This window comes from Macaca thibetana, chromosome X (assembly GCF_024542745.1).
Source record: "Macaca thibetana thibetana isolate TM-01 chromosome X, ASM2454274v1, whole genome shotgun sequence".
In the NCBI taxonomy this organism is placed as follows: domain Eukaryota; kingdom Metazoa; phylum Chordata; class Mammalia; order Primates; family Cercopithecidae; genus Macaca; species Macaca thibetana.
The window spans coordinates 24,588,003-24,600,257 of NC_065598.1; the positions used below are offsets into that span (position 1 = coordinate 24,588,003).

Here is a 12,255-nt window from a genome sequence, read left to right on the forward strand (position 1 = left end):
TTATCAGCATGTTTAATTTCCATGCATAATAGCACTAGTTATTGTTGTCATTTGTAAAGGGAGATTAACAGATAGTAAGTACAAACAAACCCAAATAAGCGATGAATAGAGAGGTGACAAAGGAAAAAAGACCTCTTTAATGTTAATTATAACTGGTAGGAAGTCTAGACAAATTATATTATCTGTTTTCTATATGATTTGAAAGGACATTTAGTTAGTACCTCTGTCAGAGATAGGGTTAGGTGTTTGCTTTAAAAACAGGTGAGATGATAACTTAGCATGTCCGTGGTTGGCAGCTACCCCAGTGAGTTGTGAAGTCATAGTAAATTGACAGAATCAAATTTCAAAAACATCTGAAAAGAACTCTATAGTTTCTGAACATTATATTTTAAAAATTAAATAATTTTAATATCCAGATTATATTTTGGAATTGAATAATTTCTTGTCTCAAAACATGATAGTTGTTACCTGTCTGCTTATTTTTTTAGTTTTGTTTAGAATTGGATGAATTACAACTATGGTTGGCAACATTAACTAACTGCATATTCCAAAGCATATAAAGCCTCATTTATCAAATTTAAAGTAACAGACCCAATGAATGATAAAGGAGTGGTCCAGTCCTGTATGGTTTGTTTCCTTTATTAATATACCTAAATGGGTACTTCAAGAAACAACTAGTCTTACCTTTAATGTTTATAGGCTGCATTTAAAATTTAATACCTGTTCTTGCTGTCAGCTCCACTTTTCCCCGCTATATTTCCCATGCCTAGAACAGACTAAACTGAAGTATCTTGTTTCTCTCTCTCTTTTTTTTTGTTTTTTTTGAGACGGAGTCTTGCTGTGTCGCCCAGGCAGGAGTGCAGTGGTGCAATCTTGGCTCACTGCAACCTCCATCTCCCAGGTTCAAGCAATCAGCCTCCCGAGTAGCTGGAACTACAGGCGTGTGCCACCACACTTGGCTAATTTTTTGTATTTTTAGTAGAGACGGGGTTTCACCGTGTTAGCCAGGATGGTCTCGATCTCCTGACCTCGTGATCTGCCCGCCTTGGCCTCCCAAAGTGCTGGGATTACAGGCGTGAGCCACGGTGCCCGGCCAGTATCTTGTTTCTTTAATTCTAAGGAGCTGATTGTGAGCTGCACTCTTGACTTAACAGCTTTTTTGGAGTAAACTAAAGTACATTATTAAGCTGTACGTGTCCATTATAAATGCATCTGAGTTTCAGAAATATTAAAATGTGAATATAAATGTCTCTTTAAATCAAGAAGATGTTGTAATACACCCTCAAAATTAAAACAAACAGCTGCCTGTGACTCCGAACCACTGATTATCTGGTTCATGATCTTTTGCTGTGGTAGTAGTAGTTTATCTCAGACACTAACCTATCCCTTCTCTGTATTGTTAGCATTTGTAGTTGGTACCACACAACTTGGTTCTTAAAGCCAAGCCATATTGAATTGCTTTTATAGTCTCTGTGTGTGGACCTTGCTTTCCTATTTAGATTGTAATTTCCTGAAACTGTACCTGGGGCCCTTTTGCCTGTTCTTCACAATATTTAATGTAATTGTGGGCATATATTACAAGTTTCATTAAGGACTCATTGAGACCCTCCCTCTACCTGAAAAGCTCATATTAAATTTTAAAATAGTTTAGCCTTGAATGAAGGTAGGAATAATGCTTACTGTGGGTGTATTGACTAGATGAATTTTACATTCGTTAAAGGTAGCATAATTTTTTTAGTTATAAAGATCTATACACTTTGCCTTTTTGTGATAGTTTTAAATGGAGCCAGAAGAACTGATTCTTGGTGCTTTCCCCTGAGTTTTGTTATAGCTACTTCCAAGAAAAGCCTATTCTGAGGAATGAGGTCAAATAGCACAGCAGCAAGTGAGGGCATCCCTCAGCTTTGGATTAACACCACATGGAAACATTACTAAGTGGCAGACTAAAGTACCTGACATAATGAATCAACACTCATGTATATACTGCTCTTTTTTTTTTTTTTTTTTTTTTTTTTTTTTTTTTTTTTTTTGAGACGGAGTCTCGCTCTGTCGCCCAGACTGGAGTGCAGTGGCGCGATCTCCACTCACTGCAAGCTCCGCCTTCCCGGGTTCCCACCATTCTCCTGCCTCAGCCTCCCGAGTAGCTGGGACTACAGGCGCCCGCCACCGTGCCCGGCTAATTTTTGTATTTTTAGTAGAGACGGGGTTTCACCGTGTTAGTCAGGATGGTCTCGATCTCCTGACCTCGTGATCCGCCCGTCTCGGCCTCCCAAAGTGCTGGGATTACAGGCGTGAGCCACCGCGCCCGGCCAATATACTGCTCTTATCTAAGGGGAAAAGACCAACAAGTTGTTCAGTCTAGAAATAGAATACGGGGTGATGCATGTTATTGATTCCTTTATTAATGATAACACAGCATAGCTCTTTCTGGCCTTCATTCTTTGACATACATTGTTCTTTCTGTGTAAGTTGTCTTTTCTGCCTTCTCTACCTACCAAACTTCCACTCATTTTTCAAGACCAGTTCAGAAGTTGCCATGTCTCAAAATGCTCCAAGACCTACAGATAGTCAGGTCCCTACTGGGGGCTCCGCAGATCAGAACACCATGAGACAGGGGAGCAGCAGCATACCTTGTTCACCTTTATACCCAGCACCTCACCCTAACATTTGCCTTATACTTACGCCTCTGTGGCAATACATATAGCACGAAAGCCCACAGACCTTGGTTCCTTAGTATAAACAGCTGAACTTTGTTTGACCCCACTTGGAAGTCTTGTCTCCTTTGTTTAACAGATAATGTTTTTATAACAAACGTAATGCTGATTTAAGGTCTTAGGCATATTCTTATCACATCACTATGAGAAAATTCAAACAAGATCAGCAAGGGAGAGTAACTGAAGAAGGAAGGTGAGAAGAGGGTTCTAAAAGACAGAGAAGTGAGCAATAGCTGTAGTATTTCAAACCTCTGGAAAATAGTGATAAGTTGAAGTTGTCCTTGAAAACATTGCAGCTAGTTTTATGTCTCCAGAAAGCACATATAAGAGAATCTATTTTTGTTTACATGAAATAATTGATTATATTTATTAAGTGTTTCTTTTATATCAAATATAGTCCTAGACACTGTAAATGTGTTCCATCATTGCAACAACCCTATACAGTAAGTACTGTGGTATCCATTTTACAGAGAAGGAAACAGCACAGCAATTAAGTAACTAGCCAATAGTCACTCAGCTATTGGGAAGGTTATACATGTATGTGGTGCATTCTTTACTTCAGTAATGGTCTTTCCTAATGAACTAAAACACATTGGTTTACATTCTGCCCGTAGTAGAAGTTTTTGTTGGCAAGTTTTGATGTATTTGAGTGAGGAAGGGTGTTTCTCTTAAGAAAAAGAAATAACATCTCACGTGATTTTTTTTTTTTTTTTTTTTTAAACTGAATGGGTTTCCTAACTTCTAAGTTTGGGGCATAGATTTAGCTAATTAACATGTCAGGAGAGAGAGATAACTAGAGTTATGTCAGAATTTCTGAGAAAAGATGAAATAAAATGAGTCTATCTTGATAACCAAAAAAAGATTTGTTACTTATATTTGTTGATGGTGATAAGTCTGAAGTTTTCCCTTTCTTCTCTCCAGGGCTGGTTGATATGTGAGGAGCCAACCTGTGGCAATCGAACTCGTCACCTTCCCCTTCAGTTCTCCCGAACTGGGCCTCTTTGCCCAGCCTGCATGAAAGCTACACTTCGACCAGAGGTAACAGTCTCATAATGCTAAAGAACCATGTAGAAGAGGGTAGAGGGCTGCTTGCTTTGAGAAGTAGATACTGAGTATTTGCCCTATGAAGATGCCCTACTACCACATGCATATACTAATCTTATTTTTAAAAAATACAGATTTCAGAAAGATACATGCTTTCTTTTTTTCACATGTCATGAGCAATACTATATTTATATTTAAAAGGGAAACTAATTCTCATATGAGTTATACAAATTTCTTTAGTTGCCACTACATAATTGCAAAAGAAGACATGGCCATTTCATTCTAGAAACTGCTGTCATATTTGGGCTTGATCAGAATCCCATTTGTAAGAGGCAGAAATCCTCCCAATTCTGTTCCCTGAATGGTTTATTTTGTGGGGTTTTTGGTCCCCTCTGCTGGATTAGTTGTTTATAAGTAGCTGCATAGTTGAGTAGTTCTCAAGTCATTTTTCTTTGTTTTTTGTTTGCTTGTTTGTTTTGTCTTTTTTTTTTTTCTTTTTTTTTTTGAGACAGAGTCTCGCTCTGTCGCCAGGCTGGAGTGCAGTGGCATGATCTTGGCTCACTGCACCCTCAGCCTCCCGAGTAGCTGGGACTACAGGTGCGTGCCACCGTGCCCAGCTAATTTTTGTATTTTTAGTAGAAATGGGATTTCACCATGTTATCCAGGATGGTCTCGATCTCTTATACTCGTGATCTGCTCACCTCGGTCTCCCGAAGTGCTGGGATTACAGACATGAGTCACTGCACCCGGCCTGTTTTGTCTTTTTGAGATGGAGTCTTGCTCTGTCGCCCAGGCTGGAGTGCAGTGGCGTAATCTCGGCTCACTGCAACCTCTGCTTCCCATGTTCAAGCAATTTTCCTGCCTCAGCCTCCCGAGTACCTGGGACTACAGGCATATGCCACCACACCTGGCTAATTTTTGTGTTTTTAGTAGAGACAGGGTTTTACCATGTTGGTCAGGCTTCTCTCCGAGTCCTGGCCTCAGGTGATCTGCCTGCTCAGCCTCCCAAAGTGCTGGGATTACAGACGTGAGCCACTGCACCGAGCCACTCAAGCCATTTTTCTACCTTAATATACACACCTGAGACGTAAGACATACTGTCATTAATGACTCCCAACTGGAAAGCATGGCATCTGGAAACACTTCTCTGGTAATTAAGATGCATTCCCTCTGTTGACCCCTTTGAGCATCTTTGACCCAAATGGCATTTCCCAAACGGTAGTGAGAAGTTTGCAGGTCTTTTGAGCAAAGAGGGTTTTGTGATCAAGTACATCTAGCAGAGGCTGGGCTAACCAAAATTAAACAAGTTTATTGCAGATCTTTTCAGAACCTATAATATGATAATGTGCAATCTGTCTCACTAGGACAGGTCCATAATGTGCCTCACTTTCCAAATTTGTCTAGCCTGAAGATTTGTAAGGTTTTTAGTGAGAAGAAGGTGAGACTTGGGAACCTGTTATTATTTTTAAATACAGAGACAGGCCAGCAATCAAGTTTTGACTTCAACATTTCCTGCTGAAAAGGGTTGATACACAGACTTATTTTAGAAAAATAGGTACACACATTTTTAGAAATGGAGTCTTGCTATGTTGTCCAGGCTGGAATGCAATGACTGTTCACAGGTGCAATCATGGCTCACTACAGCCTTGAATTCGTAGGCTCAAGTAATCTTCCTGCTTCAGCCTCCTGAGTAGCTGGGACTGTCGGCACTTGCCCAGCTGAAAATATTTTATTTTAAAATAATAATGACTTTTAATTTTAGGATAATATATCATTTCACAAAATTTGGCAGCTAGTCAGGAACTGTAAACAGCTGCCATCATTGTGTATTCAGTTATTCTTTTGCGTATCTATATGTATTTTTTTACATGGTTGCCATCACAATGAAGATATGTACTGGTATCACATTTGTCTTTTGTCAAGCATTTTTCTGTGTTTACTTCATTTTTAGTACCTTTTTTTTTTTTTTTTTTTTTTTTTTGAGACGGAGTCTCACTCTGTTGCCCAGGCTGGAGTGCAATGGTATGATCTTGGCTCACTGCAACCTCTGCCTCCCAGGTTCAAACAATTCTCCTGCCTTCACCTCCTGAGTAGCTGAGACTACAGGTGCATGCCACCATGTCTGGCTAATTTTTGTATTTTAAGTAGAGATGGGGTTTCACCATGTTGGCCAGACTGGTCTTGAACTCCTGACCTTGTGATCCACCTGCCTCGGCCTCCCAAAGTGCTGGGATTACAGGCATGAGCCATCACACCTGGCCTCCAGTACCAAAAATTTTAAACACAAATTTAACTATACCTCTCATTAGGCATTTTCGGCTACTTTTCAATATCTCTACTTGAAATTTTGTGATGAATATTTTTCTGCTTAAATGATTTTTTCTTTATTTGACATTTAGGATAAATTGTTATCAACAATACATACATACATTGCATAAATACAATATGGTCATGATTTATATTGCCAAATTGCTTTCCTAATGGCCTATCCCAACTTATACTGTATACCAGTACTTTATGAACATACCAGTTTTACGATAGCCTTTCTATCATTTGGACACTATCGTTTATTTTTTAAAACTAATTTGATAAGCATAAAATGTTCCTTGCCCTTTTTTTGGTGTACCTTTGATGATTAACAACTTTTTTAAAAATGTGGAACATTAGAATTAGCTGTCATATTGAATTATTTTTACGTCAGTCTTGTCTCAAGACTTGCATCAGCAGGTGCAGAGAGAGAACAAAAGTGTATGTATTTAGTGTGACTCATCAATCCGGTTGTAGGCTTTAGGGGAATCACCTTGTTTCATGAACTGATGCTGCCTTTGAGACTTTTTAAATATCTAACTCATCAAGTTAAGTTCAGTGAAAATCGAATTACTTCTTAGAAAATCAACCAGTTTTATGATTGCATTCTTGGTAAGAGAAGGTAAAAGGTTAGTGTATAATCATTAGATCGTTAAGCTATTAGACTGATACATTTTGAGGATGATGTTGATAGTGGTTTAATATATCAGGTTATCTTTTATTATTTATTAATCTTTTTAGATTTCAAAGTGACTTGTTCTTTTCTTCATATCCTTGTCCTTCTCAAAACTGCGGCGTTTTAGGCATGTGTTTCTCAAGGTTATCAGCTACTCTTCCCAAGGAGAAGCTTTCATAGATTAGCTCCTCTGGTTCCAGTGCTGCTCAGGACATGACCCTGTGGAGTTACTCAGTTTCAGAGCAGGCTGGTTGGTGATACTTTCCTTAGCCATTCCTGACAGGGACCTTGACAGTGGGACTCAGGACACTCTTATGTACTCAACTTTGAGTTGCTAATAATGGGCGAGGAATTTCTTAATTCTATTTGTGAGGTTCCTGGGCTTTTCTAGTAGGAAGGAAAAATGCATTTTTCCAAAGATAGTTCTAGAGAAGTTCAAAAAACAATTGTGCAATGGACAGAATTATTGTAATCACCAGAAGGTTTTCCAAGGTGTCTATTTTGCAGGATTCTACTCATCTGGTTCTTTAGTTCTCAGTTGCTCTGTCTCAATCATACCTTACTTTCATTTAATAATTATTTATTAAACACATACATCCTAGGCACTTTGCTAGGTGCTAGAAACATGTTAATGAACAGAACATTTCTTTATAAAACTATTTTAACGTTACATAGATTATATAAAATTTATATCTGTGGGCAAAAATAGACATTTATAAATGCCTGTTTGGATGGAACACTAGACATTCCTAGTACTAGACTAGTGGGAGCTTTAAATATGTTGTTCAAATTTGATGGTAAAGCACTAGCCTCTTACTGTGCCAGTCTTATCTGCACATAATAAACCTATTCTCATTTAGTTTTAGGTTGCAGTTGACTTGAGTACTTTCCAGAATTGACTTGGAGTAGGAAAGCTGGCTCTTCTGCAGGCTCACATTGCCAGAGTTAGAATAAGAAAGCCGGGACAGTTTTGTTCTCAGGGTTTTACACGTGTATCTTCTCTCTTCTCAGATACTTCATTTATGTGTGTGTGTGTGTGTGTGTGTGTGTATGTATATGTATATATCTCACTGTTAAGTTTTTTAGGCTCATGGAAATTCCCAGTATATAAGTTGTTGCTTAAGACATATATTCCCTGAGTATTCTTTGCTATATAGGAGGTGCATTTAAATACGAGAGTGAAAATTTTGATGCCTATTTAAGTTACTGAGTAAATAGAACCCTCTTTGACAGGATCATTCATGCCCCAAACCTCAGCATCACGCAATATACCCATGTAACAAACATGTACATATACCCTCTGAATCTAAAATAAAAGTTGATGTTATTTTAAAAAAATAGAACTCTTTCATACTGGTGATAGAGATGAGACTTACCCAAGTTAGGCAATAAATATTTTAGTATCTCTTTATTTTAAGAATGTGGTTTTGACTTTTTAATATCGTGAAATGTGTATGAATGTGTATGGAATCCCTCCACAGAGGATTCTGTATTAATAATTTGCCAAAAATAATGCTTTCTGGTTTTGTTGTTATTATTCTTAATCTTTCATTATCGAACTAGGATTTCAAACCAAGTTAAACTTTTTCTCATTAACATATTCATTCTTGATGTAGAGCTGAGAAAATGTCTGTATGTGACTCTCTCGATCATGATAGAGATAATCTGTGAAATTGTATAGTCCCTGGGGCAGGAGCAGTATAGTGGAGCCCTTTATTCAATTATTTAATCAACTAAATTTCTTGAAGGTCACTTACAAGGAAAGCAGTGAAATGACTTCTAGTCCTACTTTGATAAACCCCCTAATGTTTCTCATATTTTCCTCACTTGTAAAATTGCTGAAGTCTTTTATAACAGAACACGTAACATGTGTATCATGTAGGACTTCTGTCCTTAAAGGGAGGGGAGAAATAATGAACTTATAATCATTATATGTTACCATTTCAAAATGGCTATGGCTGAACAAATAGTCGATTTGATAAGTAGGTTAGGGACAGTGAGAATGTTGCCAAGCTACCTAGGGCAGTTTCTTTTTTCAGAAGAAAACATGAAAATAATTGTGGTCTCTTAAGGCAGTAAGCATGAGTCCATATAGGAAGAGCACCTTAGAACTATGACCTAAAGTCTTAAACCTAGTCATTAGTTATTCTACAGTAGGGAATGGTGGTTTACCATGAAGGGTCTTTTGGAGCTCTCCTTTGTTATTTTGACATGCATATTTGATGAGATTACTAAATTCTATGTACAGCTTCTCTTACCGTCACATGGGTGCTAGTAACCTTTTTGAATGTACTTTTTAAAAATTGAGGTGTAATTCACATAACATAAAATTAAGCATTTTAAAGTGAACCATGCAGTGGCATTTAGTACATTCACAATGTTAAGTGGCTGCCACCACTGTCTAGTTCCAAAACATTTTCATCACCCCAAAGAAAATTCCATATCCATTAAGCAGTCACTCCCCATTTCCCCCTCCTTCTAGCCCCTGTTGTCACTATGGATTTTACCTACTTTGAATATTTTCTTTAAATGAAAGTATACGATATGTAACCTTTTGTGTCTGGTATCTTTCACCTTGTGTAACATTTTTGAAGTTCATCTGTGTTGTAGCATGTATTAGTACTTCATTCTTTTTTATGGCCAAATAATATTCCATTGAATAGATATGCCACAATGTGTTTATTCATCCATTGATGGATATTTGGATTGCTTTGTCAGTATACTTTTAAAGTTTATTTTTAATTAGGTAGAAAGGTCTTACATTTGGCCTGAATTTTTTTTTTTTCTGGAGCTTACTCATTGGTCCTACTTCAACTGAATGGTACTACACAAAGCTAGACTGATCCCTTTTTCTGTCTCTGCCTTCGGTAAGCACTTATTCAGCACCTATTCAATGCCCATTTTATGAGAGCCTCTTAGACATATAAAGGTAGCTATCTTCCTGAATGTTCCTTGCTAGACCCAATATTCCTAGGCCTTCATTTCTCTAGAGCTCTGCTTTCAGAATAATGATCCTAGTAAAGACTTTGTGTCTGATAAATTGAGGAGCCCAAAACTACATGCAGTATTTTAGGTGCTCTCACTAGCACTAGTATGAAGCAGGAGAAACGTGTCACTGCTACCTTTTCTAGATAGTAAATTTCTGTTAAGTCTATTCAGAGTTGTGTTAACTTTCTTGGCATCCATATTTTCAGTGTTTTTCATTTTGAGCATTCTCTAAATTAAAATGCCTAGCAATTTTTTTGTATATGCAGCTGCTAAGCCATGTCTTATCATGGATTTTTTGGACCCAAATGGCTTATTTAGACCCAAGTATAAGACTTCAGTAGGTAGTATATTAACAAAGAACTACAAACTAGGTGACTTAAAATATTGAAATGTATTGTCTCACAGCTCTGGAGGCTAGATGTCTGAAATTCAAGTGTTGGCAGGGCCATTTTCCCTCTGAAACTTACAGGGAATCCTTCCTTGCCTTTTCTAGCATCTGCTAATCCTTAGCTTGTAGATTCATCACTTCAATCTCTGCTTGTGTTGTCACATGGCAGTCGTCTTCCCTGTGTGTCTCTTTCTCTTTTTCTTATAAGGACACTTAGTTTCATTTGGACTAAGGCCCAGCCTAATTTCACCGTAACTTTGTCTTAATGTGATTTCCTGTACCAATACTCTATTTTCTTTCTTTTCTTTTCTCTCTGTGTGCGTGTGTGTGTGTGTGTGTGTGTGTGTGTGCGCGCGCGCGCGTGAGACAGGGTCTGACTCTATCACCTAGTCTAGAGTATAGTGGCATAATCACAGCTCACTGAAGCCTCGACCTCCTGAGCTTAAGTGATCCTCCCAAGTATCTGGGATTACAAGTGTGTGCCACCACACCTGGCTAAGTTTTATATTTTTTGTAGAAACTGGACTTTGCCGTGTTGCCCAGGCGGGTCTTGAAATCCTGGGCTCAAGCGATCCGCCTGCCTTGACCTCCCAAAATGCTGAGTTTACAAGTGTGAGCCACTGTGCCCAGCCCCTATTTTCTAATAAGTCCACATTCATAGGGACTTGGGGTTAGGACTTGAACATACCTTTTTAGGGACACAATTCAACCCATTACAGGTAGGAATTGCACTGAGCTAAAAGTAATGGAGACCAAAACTAACAGTAGCTTAAAAAGAACAGACATTTAATTCTCTAAGAAACATTCATTCCTTATCATGTGAAAGAAATCCAGGTTTGGAAAGAGCTATCCAGGATTGCTCTTGTGGCTCCACAGTGTCATCAGGGCATAGTCTCTTCCTGCTCTTTTCTGTCATCCTCGAAGTCATGATGTGTTCCCAGGAGACTGCACACGCTCCTTCAAGCCATCAAAGGGTACAAGATGGAGAAAAGGCTGAACAATCCTAAGGATGTGCTTCCCAGCCTTGTCAGTTCTTTATGCAGCCTTTCTAGAAGTCCCATTCAATACTCTTGCTTGCATTTTGTGGGCTAAAAATTAATCATGTGGAAATAATTGCTCTTTTTGTTACTAAAGAAGGAAGAGTAGACTGGGTATTGGGGATCAACCAGCACTCTATGCAACAGAGACCTTCCAATGAACCCTGTCAAATCTCCCCTTCCTGGCCTCAGCCCATCACTGTTCCATTGTGGGATTTTTGAATCCTGATTCTGCCATGTACCCAGCCATTTGGCTTCTGCAGTTCTTGGAGAAGATAAAAGATCTCTCTTTTGTTTTCTCCAAAGTGTTGGTTAAAATGTTGAAGTGCATTTATGCGCATACCAGTGGATAGATGCCTTCTTCTAGATGGACATTGCTCCATTTTACTCAGTATGCTTTGTGTAGGATTCTTCTAATTATCTTTGCTTCTAGTTTGTAATTTTCCACAAGGGGAAGAGGCCCTACTTCTAATAAGCCTGTAGTCTAATGGAAGACGTAGGGAAATACAAATTTTCCACGCTCCATTGACCAAAGGGACAAAAGGGCTACAATAGCTTTGTGATTCCAATGCTCCCTAATCAATAAGGTAGGAAAGATAATAGAGAGGTGAAGACAGTGATTATTAGATGAGTAACTGGGGCAGTTTTGCCCCCCAGGGAACATTTTTGGTTGTCATAACGGGGAGTTATAGCTGGAGTGGGGAGGGAGGTGCCACTGGCATCTCTTGAGTAGAGGCCAGGGATGCTGCTAAATATCTTGAGTACACAAGATAGCTTCCAGAGCTAAAGAATGATCCAGCCCAAAGTCAATAATGTCAAGGTTGAGAAACTTTGGACTACAGTAAGCCTGTCCAAGCCACAGCCCATGGGCTGCATGTGGCCCAGGACGGCTTTGAACGCGGCCCAACTCAAATTCGTAAACTTTCTTAAAACATGAGGTTTCTTTTGTTTGTTTGTTTTTGCGATTTTGCTGTTTCGTTTTGTTTTGTTTTTAGTTCATCAGCTGTTGTTAGTGTATTTTATGTGTGGCCCAAGACAGTTCTTCCAATATGGCCCAGGGAAGCTGAAAGATTGGACACCCCTGGACATTGAGGGTATCTA

General features: G+C 38.7%; 1 protein-coding gene across 2 annotated transcripts in view; it reads left to right on the plus strand.

Moving 5' to 3' along the window:
• Positions 1 to 12,255, plus strand: part of POLA1 (DNA polymerase alpha 1, catalytic subunit) — a 308,663-nt gene that overhangs the window by 191,582 nt on the left and 104,826 nt on the right. Inside the window, exon 36 of one of the 2 annotated variants that reach the window (XR_007722739.1) lies at positions 3,636 to 3,684. Coding sequence is in view for 1 of the 2 variants with exons in the window: in XM_050777347.1 (XP_050633304.1) it covers positions 3,636 to 3,752 (117 nt within the window). In the remaining variant the exon portion in view is untranslated. Of the gene's footprint in view, positions 1 to 3,635; positions 3,753 to 12,255 lie in introns of those variants that run through there. The other variant, XM_050777347.1, reaches the window with a different exon arrangement.